Source organism: Palaemon carinicauda, chromosome 30, assembly GCF_036898095.1.
Source record: "Palaemon carinicauda isolate YSFRI2023 chromosome 30, ASM3689809v2, whole genome shotgun sequence".
NCBI classification, from domain to species: Eukaryota; Metazoa; Arthropoda; class Malacostraca; order Decapoda; family Palaemonidae; genus Palaemon; species Palaemon carinicauda.
Window position 1 is genome coordinate 44,771,693 of NC_090754.1, and position 16,368 is coordinate 44,788,060.

Sequence of the window (16,368 nt, forward strand, 5' to 3'; positions counted from 1 at the left end):
GGTGGGGGGTGGGGGGTGGGGGGGTTACTGCAGGGCACACTGAGAAACGAAAGAAAAGACAAGTTTGATCAGTAAGAAACATATCTAATTTTGTCAGTATATTCACAAAATGTCTGGGACGTATGGAATCTGGTTCATAAGGGCTGGCGCTAGAGTTGGGGGGAGGGGGGGGGGGAAATTCAGCATAAGTAATATTGGAAGTTGGCTAAAGATAAATAGAAGAAAGACAGATGAGAATGGAATAAGCAATGGAAGATGAAATAAGGAGAAAGGATTAATAAGGTAGAATCATATAAAAATCAGGATTTATATATCAGTTTAGTGAGGTAGGTGTCACAGTATAGACATGTCATGATGTGACAAAGAAACAATATCCAACATATTTAGTACTATTGAGAACAAAGTCCTCAGAAGAATATTGGGAGCTAAATGGCAGAACAGGATTAAAAATGAAGCTATGAATTATCCGAGTGCCATGTGTGGATAAGACCATGGTGAGAGGTAGATGGAGATAAGGGCATGCTCTTTGCTCTCCCCAAGAGAGAATAGTTCACCAAACTTTCAACTGGGCTCCACAAGGCACTTGAAGAGTTGGAAAACCCAGGCCTACATGGCTGAGAACTATGAAGCGTGAAGTAGGAGATGATGAATAAAGAATATGATTATATTTTCGGAAAGTGCATAAAAACTGCTTTAGAAAATAGTAATTTGGTTTCATAATTTTTACGGCAGTCAAACCGAAAAGGTCCCAATACTCAAAACAAGGTATAATGAAAGAATTAAAACACTTCTTCTGAATAGATTGATCACCGAAATTCTTGAAAGACTTCCTCAATAAGCCAATGTTTTGTTTAATTGAAGAAGACACAGACCTAATGTGTTTCTCAAAAGTAAATCTGCTGTCGAGAATCACACCTAAAATTTTAAGAGTCGAACAAAGTTAAAGAAACATTATCAATACTGAGATCCAGATGTTGAGGAGCCACTGTCCTTGACCTAATTACAATCATACTTTGAGTTTTGTTAGGATTCAACTTCATACCCCATAATTTGCATCATGCACTAATTTTAGCAAGCTCTCTATTAAGGGATGGAATTGATGCTAAGAGAGTGGCATCCTCTGAATATGCAACAAGCTTGTTTTCTAGGCCAAACCACATGTCATGTGTATATAGTATGAAAAGTAATGGGCTAAGAACACTACCCTGTGGAACACCACATATCACATTCCTATACTCACTATGGTGCCCATCAACAACAACTCTGAGATCTATTACTTAAAAAATCAATAGCAATGCTACGAAACAACCCACCAACTCCCATCTGTTTAAGTTTGAAAACAAGGGGCTTGTGATTAACACGATCAAAGGCAGCACTAAAATCAAGACCAATCATACGAACTTCCTGACCACAATCAAGGGATTTCTGTACAGCATTGGAGATTGAAACATACTATAGTATACGTTCACCCAGCTCACTCCATCTTGTGTGAGAGATGAAGTACTTGTATCCTTCCTTCTAACATCAATGGTTGTGACTTTTTGAGGAATATTCAAGCAAGGAAAGGTAATGTTATCGTGTTTTCTATTAGACTTGGCACCATCCGGGGATCCAGGTGCCCCCAAAGTACTTAAAAGTTGCTTTTAGGGTCATCTGGTGGAAGATATGGTGGGACCAGTCTGAGTAGTTCGCTTTGAAAGTCAACCAAAATATCTTCTACGACATCCTGATGCGATTCTTCTATGTTCTCTCTCTCCTCTGGGTCATTAGTTAACAATATTAGTTCCAGTAAAACTCTCTCTCAAACATAAGCGGAATGAATATTGACAATAACATGTATTCGGAAAAAACACTGCACAGAGAAAGTAATCACAATCAGGATATTAAGAAGAAAAAAGTATTATAAGTTCTGGAAAATCCAGCATGAATACTATTTATAAGCTTTTCTTTTTCATCTACATTATGATTGCACAATATAAATTACTTCAAACTTCATGACGTTAAGCAGTAAGAGAAACAATTTTTGGATATCAGGAATATAACACTATTGTGATGTAACAAAATATTTACAATGCTTTCAGTAAAGTAATCAATTAGTAATACAGTGATTTATTAAAACTTCCTCTGTTGAATCATCATACTTTTCAAATTCCTTTCCACAGATTTGGTCATGTGATCGCCAAGGGGTCAAGATTCATGTAGACAAGAAAGGTTAGGTAATATTTGTTAGGACAAATGACTCCATGGTATGTTTCGGTAGTTAATGTAAAGATAACATTGCATTGACTACTTACACATAAATGTAGCTGTGATAAAAGATTAGGTAAACTGCCATCAGATAAGAACGCTGATAATACTATTGCATAATGGATCTTTCTTTAGCAGCTGTTTGAAAATAACTAATATAAAAGGTGTTCAAATTATTGATGTTCAGTTTCGTATTTGGAAGTGGTCTGAAACATCATGTCTAGTAGAGGAAGTAAACGTCGAAAGATCCTGAGCTTCCTGCTTTTGCAAATATGTTTGTGGGCTGATGTAACTTCTGTATCCCCTGCAATACCTTCTAAGCCTCATATCGTCTTTATTCTGGCTGATGATTTAGGTAAAAGATGTTATCTTAAAATATTGAACTTTATGGGACTGAATTATTGTTCACTAAATGCTTATCATCATATAACAAGATATATAATTTTAACGCAAGCTACTTTATCTATTTAAAATTAATAAACAAAAGACTTCAAATATATCATTAAATTTCTTCATACAATAATCAAGGACCGACTAAAGTATACAGTTATTGAGAATTTCCACACTTTATTATACTTTGGATTAAAGGATAACCTGCCCGAAACAAAATTGCAATACTGTAAATGGTTTCCAATAACAAAAATATAAAAAAAATTATTTAACCTCTTATGTCCCACGCCTTTTCGAAAGGATGGCATGATGTGTCGTGGCATAACCGAAAGGCTTTGACACCAAATCTGGAAGAACTAGCCAATGAGGGCATCATCTTGGATCAGTCCTACGTTCAACCTCTATGCACTCCTACACGTTCGGCTCTTCTTACAGGGAGGTATCCTTTCACGATTGGCAGACAGGTGAGCATAAAGTAAATTAAGAGATAATTTCTTCATGATTGTCATCCTTCCTTTTAGTTTTATTTTGACATATAAACCAGCAGCATAGATGGCTTATCTAGTTTTAGACGCAGAAGGTTGGAACCCATACTTAAGGAGTGCCTGCCCACATTGTTATTATTACTAGCTAAGCTATAACCCTAGTTGAAAAAGCAGGATGCTGTAAGCCCAATGGCACCAACAGAGAAAAATAGCCTACTGAGGAAATGAAATAAGGATATAAATAAGCTACAAGATAAGTAATAAATAATTAAAATAAAATTCTTTAAGAACAGAAACAACGAATACATCTTTCATATATAAAATAAAAAAAATCATATCAGCCTGTTCAACATGAAAACATTCGCTGCAAGTTTCAACTAAAAAATGTATTGTTGCCTGATCAGATTTCTGGCTTTGGTATACAGTAAAAAGAACCATAAAATCTAATTTCCTTTTTTGTCAGTGTGAAAAAATTATGATTGAAACTTATCCTACCTCTTCCTTGAAGTCTCCTCAGCACAGAATAAGCAATGCCCGTAATGACTTGTATCCCGAGTAAGGAAAATTTCCCGAAACCTTCCGTATGACTCCATGGACTAAAATATACCAATGACGACAAAGTTACCTCTGGCTTTCCACCCACCAGAAACTCCTAAATCGGTGAAAGGTTCAAATTCACTTTACAAATAGAAAGGAGTTCAGAACACAAGGATGAAATATAGTTATAAACCTTCTTTCGAACCTTATTAACTCAGAATGACTTATCGTATAGTTTATTTATTTCCTTATTATGCTTCCCAACATTGCTATTTTTCCTATTGGTGCCCTTGGGTTTACATAATACTGTTTTTCCAACTAGGGTCGTAGCTTAGCTAGTAGTAGTAGTAGTAGTAGTAGTAGTAGTATTAGTAGTAGTAGTAGTAGATGGTAGGAACTTGGAGCATAATCATTCATAACAGGATGACAGAACACCCTCCTTTCCTGAAAATTTGAGCTCCTGGAACATTCTGTGGATACTAATAAGGTACAATGATCTTGCAGACCTGGTCCACTCGTATACCCTTATGTCAACATTATATTCTTCTACCAGAATCTAGATGCAAGAAAACCTCAAATCGATCAATCAATCTTCCAGAATCTGCTATAATAACACACTACGTGCAGTAGTGTTTGAAATTGTTTTCTTATGCATTTAATACTATATTTTGACATTTCTGGTTTACACAACAGGAAATGAACTAGTTTGAGATTCCAAAAAAAAATTAACACTGCGGCCCATAATTCTAATACCCTATAACTCTTAACATTATTTAGGATTCCATGAAGTAATAGTTACATATACTAAATTGTCGACATGTCCTCCAAGATGATACAAAATTACAAAAAATAAACAAAAACTAAACCCACTTAAACCATAATACCGAGCTAAACCATACTTCTGAAAATGATTGAGTTGAACTTCGTCGATGAAAACGAGTGAAAAATATGCAATGAACTAAGTAAACTAGAATAGTTTTACCATCTGTTTATGAAAAAATTATTGATTAACGTATATGCCAAAGAACTTTTATAAAACCCATGACCTTTTCCATTCAGCACGGAATACTGCGCGGAAATCAGCCAACAGGACTTACATTGAACGCTACTCTTTTGCCACAAGCGCTGAAGGAAGTTGGGTACTCCACGCATGTAGTGGGAAAGTAAGTTTGAGCTGGATACTCTAATCAGGTAGTAGGAAAGTAAGTTTGAGTTGGATACTCTACGTATGTAGTAGGAAAGCGATTTTGAGCTGGGTAATCTATGCATGTAATAGGAAAGTGAATTTGAGCTGGGTACTCTACACATGTAGTAGGGAAGCGAGTTTGAGCCCTACGCATGTAGTAGTAAAGTAGAAAATATATGATTTTACTAAAAGCATATATCTCGTCTAGGCTGAAGCTGCTCTTCCATTGGTTGAGAAGCTCACAAGGAGAGGTTCAATTACAATCAGGCCACTGCTACGCGCCTATGCTCATGTTCATCAAAGAACTTAGGGTTTGGGTGGCTCCAGGCAGGGCTTCCAGTGCGGCACAGTAATTGGCCAAGGCACTGACCGAGCCGAGCACAGAGTCAAGCAAGCTAATCGGTTTCTAATGTCACTTGGTGATTGAATGAGGCGCTTACGCAGGCTAGTCGTTGTCATCATCGCTTTTTCCAGGTGGGGGGGGGGGGTGTTCCTATGACAGGAGGGTAGGAGGAACATCTCCTGTGTTGTATTTAGGTCTGGTTGTTCTTTTTAGATGAGCAGGCTATCAAAGATCTTAAGCCTTCTGCCATCCAAGGCACTGACAGGGAGTTTAGTATTTCTATTAATATCTCATATCACATTCCTGTTGTGCATGGAGAGTTAGTTAATTTTGATGGTCTTCAGTTGGACATGGCATCCATAGACTAGGCATTGGTAGGAATAAACAACGTTGGACTTCTTCAGATCGTTCTGCACAGGAGGGCCGAGTTATTCTTCATAATGAGTTATGTCCTCACTGTCTGATACTAAATAATAAGGTTAATGTTGGAGTGCTCTTGCACGGGTGTGAAGTGGTTCTTGGCGATGTCTCTCATGGCGTTCTCATCCTGCTGGTGCTGGCTGTTCATGACGCCTTTGTAGTACAAGTTAACTCTAGAAGGAATGCTCTCATTGATGGGCTCACTCTTACCAGTAATCCATAGCACATGTGACCTCTGTCGATCTGCTTGTTGGAGTAACCGTTGTTCACGAGGACCTGAGTAATTCTTATCCAGCCCCTTGCGAGTCTCCATCCAGGAACAACAATGGGAAAGGTCCCGACGAACGTAGGCTCGGATGGTGGAAGTCTTATACCAAGTGGGACATTCCCTCTTACCACTCAAGCAAAGGCCTCAGTTCATGGGCTTAGTGTAGAACGTGGTATCAGAAATACCATCAGATATCAAGACCAGGCATCCAGGAAGGGAAGGTGGCCGTTTTCCCTGGTATCCCATAGTAAATCTAAGAGAACTACACTCGTCAGAGGTCTTACGAAGTTCATCAATACATTCGGTAGAGGGGCTTTCATAAAGGTGTTGTCAACATAGCGGACGTATGTATCTGGGCGATTTATATGTGCAAAAACACGCTCTTCAACGACACCCACATGAAAAAAAATGCGTGATATACTAAAAATAATTAAATATCTTAAGTATTCTTCCTCGTCACTTACCTAGCTACCTGTGGTTCTTAGCAGTGAAAGAAGATGCTATTTAAAAGGGTCCAAGCACCCCTATTTGTTAATTTCCTCCTTTACATGTGACTGATGCACCATACCCTTCATTTGTCACTGAAAGATACGTACATCACTGTATGCTATAAGGTTGGCATTGTTCAAAATATCTCAGTGTCTAGATGCTAGAACCATCGTTGAGCCTGAAGCAGACATTTCCACAAAAGTAGATAGCAAGAAAGGAATTCTTAGCAAGAAATGCTGAAGGTAGGTAATCATGATCAAGAAATATAAGCCTTATAGCTAATGTTACATAAAAACACTGAAATGCCATTCACAAGAAATTATCATTGAAATATCAAAATTATTGTACTGCTTCCCGAATAACAAGTTAACCCAGTATGTCAAATGCTCAAGTTTCAGGTGATTTCCTAAAGTAATATATATATATATATATATATATATATATATATACATATATATATATATATATATATATATATATATATATGTGTGTGTGTGTGGGTGTGTGTGTGTATATATAACACACATATATATATATAATATATATATATATATATATATATATATATGTATATATAATATTTATATATACTTATATAGTACGTGTATAAAATAAGTGTCGCAAACATTTTCTAGATAAAATCTAATGTGGAGTGTATGACCTCTGTTAATCAGTCTCATCTTGAAAAGTTAGAAGGAACAGTGCAAAGTCCTGAGAATCACACCTGCCTTTTCCCTGGGATTAACTCTCACATTATATCAGTCCTTCTATTACAAACAAAAAATAATTACGCAACTATTTTGGCTTAGAGATGATATTGAAGGACAAAGATGTAACGGTTCTATAGCCTTAGATTTTATAAACTGAAATGAATATTGCGGAGTCTCTTATTTTGAAAAGAATAATTAATTGTATGTGATTTTAACAACATAGAATGTGGCTGCAAAAGAAGCAGTTTAGTGTATCTCTTCTTCCTCTTTTGTTTTACATTGTTCATCTAACCTAAGTATCTATCTATACACAAAGGGAAATTTTTCTTTCATTTAATTCATAACAAAATACTGTAAGGTAATGTGGGCGGAAAACATACAATGTGTAATATATTCTCGAGGATAAAGCGGGGATTCTAGCTATAAGGGAAAACTGAAACGAAAAGAATACCGAATCTTTATAGTATGGAAAACTCATTAAGACGCGAAGTGTCATAAGACTTACAAAGAATTCTCCAGAGTTATGTCATGACGTCGGATGTGAGTGGAAGACAAACACACATCCTTTATTACAATTTTAACTAAAATAGGAAATTTTACACAAAGAATAAGGATAAATCAGTAACCATCCATACTTATGATCCTCACAAGCAATAACAGACACATTGTTATATAATGAAACTGATAAATATGGATTTCTCCTTCATTCTGTGACACTGACATCATCAAATATGCCTGTCACAAACGAGCCTTAAGTAATTGTCTATAACTATACTTTTTAGGAAATTTATCACACCGTATATGAGTATTTCTATCAAAATATATTGAAGCTTACACGAGCCTCAATTGATTTTCTAAGGAATACTAATGAAATCTCGATGTCATTATTTTCAGATGGCACTTGGGGTTCTGCCACTGGGATTACACCCCAAACTACAGAGGATTTGACACATTCTTTGGTTATTACAATGGAGGAGAGGACCACTATGTTCACTCAGCTGGAAACAGGGGATTCAATGAAGGTAGGTCTACTTTATAAAAAAATAATGAATACAATGCTATCATAAATTAATTCCTGATATTTACAAAATTTCTAACTTCTGCTTTTGAGTTTTTAGTACTGCATATTTCAAATGGTGTTCGGTATTTAAACAATTCCATAAAAATTGTGATAAATTCCTTCTACCTTTTCAGCAATATTTGAGAATTTTAGACTATATTTAGATCAATGGGCGTCTATAACTAATAAGCCAAGGTTACAAATAAAAGTTTCTCAAGGAGGATATAGCATAGATAATGCATAGGAAATGCTTTTATGGCAATGATATGCCACCACAGAATGGGAACATGGTATTCAAAGAAAGTGGGTCTACCTTATAAAAAATAATGAATACAATGCTATCATAAATTAATTCCTGATATTTACAAAATTTCTAGCTTCTGCTTTTGAGTTTTTAGCACTGCATATTTCAAATGGTTTTCGGTATTTAAACAATTCCATAAAAATTGTGATAAATTCCTTCTACCTTTTCAGCAATATTTGAGAATATTAGACTATAATAAGATCAATGAGCGTCTATGACTAATAAGCCAGGGTTACTAACAAATGTTTCCCAAGGAGGATATTGCATAAATAAATGCCGAGCATATTATGCTTTTATGGCAATAATATTCCAGAACAGAATTGTAATTTGAAACGTAAAAAATTACACAATCACATTACCAGTTCTCCCACCTTGAGTGAGTATCCTACCTGGGTAAAAAAATAGCCTAATGGTGGGGATAGGATTCTGGTTATAGGATACACCTATTTCCTCCATATCCCAGGACTTATAAATGTGAAATTGAATTTTAGGCAACATCACAAAATAAATGGCTAGAAATGATTTTTCTTTGTGGGAACCAATGTGGTACCGTCCCTGACTGGTGAACGACAAACTGGGGTTCGGGTCCAGCTTAAACTCGTTAGTTTCTTTCATCGCTGCAACCACACCATTCTTGTGAGTTAAGGAGGGGGGGGGAGAGCCTATAGGTCTATCTGCCGAGTCATCAGCAGCCGTTGCCTGGCTTTCCTTGGTCCTAGCTTGAGTGGAGAGGGGGATTGGGTGCTGATCATGTGTATGCATGGCCAGTCTAGGGCATTGTCCTACTCTATAGGGTAATGTCACTGTCCCTTGCCCCTGCCATTCATGAACGGCCTTTAAACCTTTAAACTCGAATGTGATATGGGTACTGTTAAAGACTAAGTAATGCATCCAAATTAGCCCATCCAAAAAGTCTATTAACAGAAATACAAAGGAGCGTTATTCATTTTTCATATTGAGACAAACGTATGTTTTAGATTTTACCTTATCTGTAAAATCATCATTAAGTAACAATTGGGACTAAAGAGTTTACATTGGGAAATTTGGCTACAGTTTGAGAACTCATTCCTTCAAGAAAGTGGCGTTGCCTTACTTAATCCATTTCATAGGCTACACTATTGCAATAATAAGAGTCATTATAACAACGACATCTCTCTAACCTCTCCGATGCATGTCATATCGTTTTAGGTGAGCAAGGCTATGGATACGATTTCAGGAGAAATGTAGATCCTGATTTTAGCGTCAACGGAACTTACGATACGGTAAGTAATTTAACAGAACTTATGATTAAGTAATTATATCTTGTTATTAACCTAATGTTCAAGTTGCAAGTAGATAGATACCCACATAACTGGATTATAAGCGTACCAGATGCTCATGTCTCAAGTATAGCCAACACTTAGAGATATAAAAAGTATGAGAAATATCAATAAAAATAAAAAATTGTACAAAGACCAACTAATAAAATAATGTAAGATAATCTGACCTCCAAAGACCTACTAAATAAATAACTTAAAATCATTAAACAATTGGAAACAAAACTCAGGAGTGAATTCAGCAAACTCGTAACGCCAAAGTAACTAAATCCACTAAACAATCAGCTTAATTCAAGAGTGGAGGGCCTATCCGTACAAAAAGCAAATAATAATAATAATAATAATAATAATAATAATAATAATAATAATAATAATAATAATATTTGCAACCAAAAGGGAGGACTGACGAAGGCATATTATTATAGAAAAGGAATTAAAGGAGTAAAGCCTTCTTTGTTGACGGGGTGACAAATATCCGAGATAGCAAAGACCTAGAATCATTCCGCTTATATAAAAAAAACTGCTAAAACAACAATTCTTCACTGCCTTAAGGAACCAAAATGAGTATTGAAAAAAAAATATTGAAACTGTCTAGTTGATTCTAATTACAACACGAATTCCATTTGTACATAAGTAAACCATGCACCCAGGAGCTTCATTTTTCGTTGTTCAGTGGAGGAGGGGACATTAACTAACTCATGAGTAGAGAGAGAGAGAGAGAGAGAGAGAGAGAGAGAGAGAGAGAGAGAGAGAGAGAGAGAGAGAGAGAGAGAGAGAGAGAGAGTTACTAGTTTTACACATAATGAAAGAACTAATGATATATCAAAATATGTAAACAGTATCCTATCAATCGTTAAATTTTGAAGAAATTATATAAAATCAACCAATGTAAAAGAGAGGAAAGTATTTGGAAGGAATGCTAGCTACAATAACAATTTAATTGGATGTAGCCTCTTAAAATTATTTATTAAAACCTTGCAATGTTTATTATCTAATCTAATGTCCTAATATTTTCTCACAATAAAAACTAAACACATAACTCTACAGTTTATTGTCTCTTTTTCTCTCTCCTTGCTTCCACATATATACCTCTTATTTCATGGAAGATAAGATAGTTAAATTTAAGCCTTTGTCTCTAGATCAATAATGATGCACTAGTGATAAAACATGAATACTAACACTAATCAATCTTATAATTTTTATCAATAACCATCATCATCATCATTATAATCAACATCATTATTGCAACGTTACCAATGAAGTCTTTCCAACCACATAGAAAAACTGAAGTTTCCATCTTCCAGGAGGCCTTTTCATCTCATATCGAGGATCTCTTGTCCACAAGAAATCCAGAGAACCCAATGTTCCTGTACTTTGCCCTTCAGAGTATTCACACTCCTTTGCAAGTTCCGGAAAATTACAGGGAACCCTTCAAGTACATAGGAGACGAGGAAAGAGAAATTGTTCTGGGTAAGAAATTGACGACTTACTTACCAAATAAATAGGTTTATTCGACATCTTTTCATTTATTATTCGTTACACCGTTTTAGTCTTAACATTAAGATTTAATATGTAAAAGCCTTCTCTCACAGGTATTATAACATAAAATAGGTAGATTTAATCTACATGTAAAAAAATAGAAGTAATACACTAGTGAATTGGGTAGCTCGAAACTACCCCAAATATTTTCATGGGTAGACCATCATATTTCATTGTTTACTTGAAAAATAGTAAAACCATACTAATTTCGGCGTTGATAGTCGTTTGAGCGAAGTCACTTTCAATAAAGTATTTTTCAGCAAAGCCAATTGAACGATGTTTTAAAACCGAATGTTAGACTTGACGATTTAATACTCTTAATATTTATTGAAAATAAAACAAAAGTGCTAAAGATATACTCGTGCATGGGTTGCCAAAGTAGATAGCCATAGGTTCTTATAATTTGTTTCATAGGGCATCATGCCAAGTAAAGTCAGCCCCAAAATTTCCCAGAGTAAATGTTTTTGTACTACTAAAATCGAATCATCATCCCTTGTATATAACAATAATTTAGGGTCCATTCCAAATAAGATCCCATCCCGATTCTCGGGTGCTAAGAACTAATTCACTATTTAGGCTATACTTTCAAGAATGCTTAAAATTTAACATTAATTCCAGCTATGACGTGGGCGATGGACGATGCCGTTGGTAGAGTAGTAAATGCCCTGAAGGAAACGGGTCACTATAACAACTCCATCATCATTTTCAGTTCTGACGTAAGTATCAAATGTAGATCGTGCAAAAGTATACCTAATTTTTTAGGGAGGTGGGGGGTGGGCGATTTGTGAAACTGTTTAGCTTTCTGTCTTTAATCATCTTTATTTATGAAGGTATTTAGAAATTATAAAGGAGTGCCTACTGATATACTGACCAACCCTCTTATGCTGTAATTTGAATGGTGAAATTCCTAATAATAAGTATATTTACCAATAAAAGAATGGAGGTCACGAAAGCGGTGCCAACAACTGGCCTCTTCGAGGAGCAAAGGGTTCCCTCTGGGAGGGAGGCACAAGAGCTGCTGGGTTCATTCACTCTCCTCTCTTGCCAAAGACTGGATTCGTCTCCAACACGTAAGTTCCTACACAGTTCTACTCCTTTTTTTCTTACTTTCCTTCTATCTCTAAGAAAGTTTATTTTTCTCAATTTCATGAACAGCAAAATCATGCCTTCTGTCATTGTTAACTAACTGGGCCTCGAGCAAAAGACAATTGCCTTAATCTTTCTGCACAACCACACGACGATTGGTGTTCTTGACAGCATTAAAACTTTAACCAACTTCCTTTATGAATAAGCTAAAAACTTTAAAAAAACGTCATTGCAAACTGGAACCAATATGAAATGTGAACTTCGACTTAAAGACACATTACAAAAGTTATCTTTAACATCTTGCATGTAAATTGCCAAAGAGAAAATAAATTATAATGGAATTCAAACATAAATAGTAATTCTACATCTCAGTGCTGTAGGAAATCTTAGCAGGAGTACACTATACCAAAATAATGTTTAGTTAACAAAAAATCCTGACAAGAAGTTACATGAATAAATTTATACTTTATATACCAATTGGCAATTTCAAATGTTTACAAAGAAACTACTGGACTCTCTTTAACAGTAATAAAGAGTCACTTTTCTACTTTGAAGGAATCTCCATAATAAAACATTAATACTAGCAGACATGTTTTTGTCTATTCAATGACCATTATATTACAAAACTTATCACTTAAGAATTGGTTTTAAATATACACAATTGTTTCCATACAAAGCTAACTTTGATTCTCTTGGAAGGCTTATGCATGTTACAGACTGGTATGCAACTCTGGTTGGCTTAGCAGGCGGTACCATCCCTGAAAATACCGATGGCTTTGACCAATGGGAGGCTCTCACTTCAGGATCACCATCGCCAAGGACATCGTTCATTTATAACATCGATAATTTTATAGATCCAAGTAATGAAACCCAGCTCAATGCAGCTCTCAGGTAACGGAAAATTTAATTATTGAGTTTCTCCATATACTTTTCTATTAGTTTCATGTGGTGGCCGATGTGGTAACGTCTCTGACTGGTGAACGCCAGACTGGGGTTTGAGTCCTACTCAGACTCGTTAGTTTTTTCGGTCACTGCAACCTCACCATCCTTGTGAGCTGAGGATGGGGGGTTTGGGGGAGCCTATAGGTTTATCTGCTGAGTCATCAGCTGCCATTGCCTGGCCCTCCTTGGTCCTACATTGGATGGAGAGGGGGCTTGGGCGCTGATCATATATATGGTGTCTCTCTAGGGCACTGCCACTCGCTTACCTGTGCCATTCAAGAGCGGCCTTTAAAACCTTTAAAATATGTCTCGACCGAGTGAACGACAAATGATGACGTGACCCACTGACACCATTTCAGGAAGGGCGACTACAAGATGATAGTAGGAAATCCAGGAGAAGGTTCCTGGACCTTCCCTCCGGAGGGCCTCGACACAGAAGTAGATTCCCTCCACGATCACAACACTCCAAGCAGCGATGATCTTCAACGAGGAATTAAACTCTTTAACGTCATAGGTAAGAAGTGAGAGATGGACGGAAGGGGGGGGGGATTGGCTGACTGCATGAGGGTGTACGCAACACAACTATAGAGTTACAGTATATGTCAGTAAACATTACCATCAAGGTTTAATATATAATATAAAAACTTATTCATTTAGTAGTCCGACTTCATAACTTCATAATTTTGTTTCACTAAAATTTTTTGTAATGAATTTCCTTTTTCTATCACGCAATCCTTTGCAATTTGGGCAAATAACTAATTGCAACCATCATTGAGATTTGCTGTTGAAAAAGACATAACATGACTGACTTCGTAATTGTTTTCTAAATAAGAAATTTCATTCACTGGAAAAATCAAAATCTATAAAATGTATTCACAATGCTTCAAGTAATGGAAGTCCCAGGTAGTACCAGAGTGACAGGAAAGAAATTTTAACAAATTCCCTTAAAATAACAAGTTAAAAATTCAAAGACTATCCAATTGGTAGTATTTTATCAATTAATTTTATGAGTATACCATAAAAACATTTGGCCTAACAAATATTACCATGTGAATCTCAAACCCTTGGCGATCATATGACCAAAGCACAAAATTTGTGTAAAGGAACTCGAAAACATGATGATTCTACAAAGGAAGTTTTAACCAACCAATTTATTACTAACTGATTACTTTACTGAAAACATTGCAAATATTTCGTTACATCACAATATATATATTCCTGAAATACACAAATCAATTTTCTTACTGTTAAACGCCATGATGAAGTTTAAAGTAATTTATAATCTGGAGTCATAAATCTAGTTGAAATGGAAAAGCTTACTAATAGTATCTATGAATGTTCTACTTGATTCTCCAGAAACTTATAATACTTTTTGCTTATGATAACATCCTGGTTCCGATTTTTTTCTGCATGCAGTGTTTAACTTTTGTTAATATTAATTTCGTTTATGTTTGAGAGAGAGAGAGAGAGAGAGAGAGAGAGAGAGAGAGAGAGAGAGAGAGAGAGAGAGAGAGAGAGATTCACTGGAACTAACATTGTTAACAGATGACCCAGAGGAGAGAGAAAACATCGCAGAATCACATCAGGATGTCGTTGAAGATATGTTGGTTGACTTTCAAAGCGAACTACTTCGAATGGTCCCAGCAGATATTCACCCAGACGACCCTAAAAGCAACCCCAAGTACTTTGGGGGCGTCTGGAGCCCCGGATGGTGCCAAGTCTAACAGAGAACACGACAACATTACCCTTCCTTGCTTGAATATTCCTCAAAAACTCACAACCATTGATGGAAGGTAAAAGGACATAAACACGAGAAAAAATTAAAATCATAGATGATGCTCCAGAGTTTTTTTTTTACATAAAGATCAAATCATATTTTATATATATATATATATATATATATATATATATATATATATATATATATATATATATATATATCGCTCCCTTCCTTGAATATTCCTCAAAAACTGACAAAAGTACATAAAAGAGAAAAAAGTTAAAATCATAGATGATGCTGCAGTTTTTTTTACATAAAAGATCAAATCATAATATATATATATATATATATGTATATATATATATGTATATATATATATATATATAATTATATATATATATATGTATATATATATGTATATATATATATATATATATATATATATATATATATATATATATATATTCAAAGAAGCCATATATTATACTACCCCAGGGGGAATCAACTCAAAAGATCTTTCAGTCGATTCCCCCTTGGGTCTATGATCCCAAGGTATAGAGAGAATCCACACACTAAGGGAGTATAATGTATGGCTTATTTGAATACGAAAAACACGTCTAAATGTGAAATATTTATCATGTATATATATATATATATATATATATATATATATATATATATATATATATATATATACATATATATACATATACATATTATTACCAGCCAAGTTATAATATTAATTGAAAAAGCAGGGTGCTATAAGCCCATGGGCTCCAACAGGGAAAAATGGTACAGTAAGGAAAGGAAACAACGAAATCAATAAGCTACAAAAGAAGCAATGAACAATTAAAATTAAATATTATACGACCACTAACATTAAAACAGATTTTTCATTTATAAACTATAAAAACATTATAAATTCAAGAGGGAGAGAAATATGATAGAATAGTGCGTCCGAGCGTACCCTCAAGTAAGAGAACTCTAACCCAAGACAGTGGAAGACCATGGTACAGATGCTATGGCACTACCCAAGACTAGAGAACAATGGTTTGACTTTGGAGTGTCTTTCTCCTAGAAGATCTGCTTACCATAGCTAGTCTCTCTTCTACCCTTACCAAGAGGAAAGTGGCCACTGAACCCATGGGCTGGTAAAGGATTAAGCTGCCAGTCTCTTTAGCCTCTACATATACTTAATACCAAACCAGCTCTGAAACCTTTAAAAGCAATATAAACAGGGCTAATAAACTTCCCCAAAATTGGGTGTACGTATAACAGAAAAATCCTCTTACAAATGAAAGAATCAGAAAGGTTTGGAACGACGAA

The 16,368-nt window shown here is 35.4% G+C and overlaps 1 protein-coding gene across 1 annotated transcript; it reads left to right on the forward strand.

Annotated features, from left to right (window-relative positions):
* The first annotated feature begins 2,421 nt into the window (after window positions 1-2,421).
* LOC137623064 (arylsulfatase B-like) lies at window positions 2,422-15,160 on the forward strand. The gene is made up of 11 exons (XM_068353704.1): window positions 2,422-2,602; window positions 2,938-3,101; window positions 4,719-4,822; window positions 7,970-8,097; window positions 9,628-9,701; window positions 11,060-11,225; window positions 11,913-12,010; window positions 12,231-12,364; window positions 13,080-13,271; window positions 13,682-13,836; window positions 14,868-15,160. Exons 1-11 carry the CDS (start codon window positions 2,464-2,466, stop codon window positions 15,044-15,046), a joined length of 1,533 nt encoding a protein of 510 aa, XP_068209805.1. The 5' UTR covers window positions 2,422-2,463; the 3' UTR covers window positions 15,047-15,160.
* The last annotated feature ends 1,208 nt before the right edge of the window (window positions 15,161-16,368 follow it).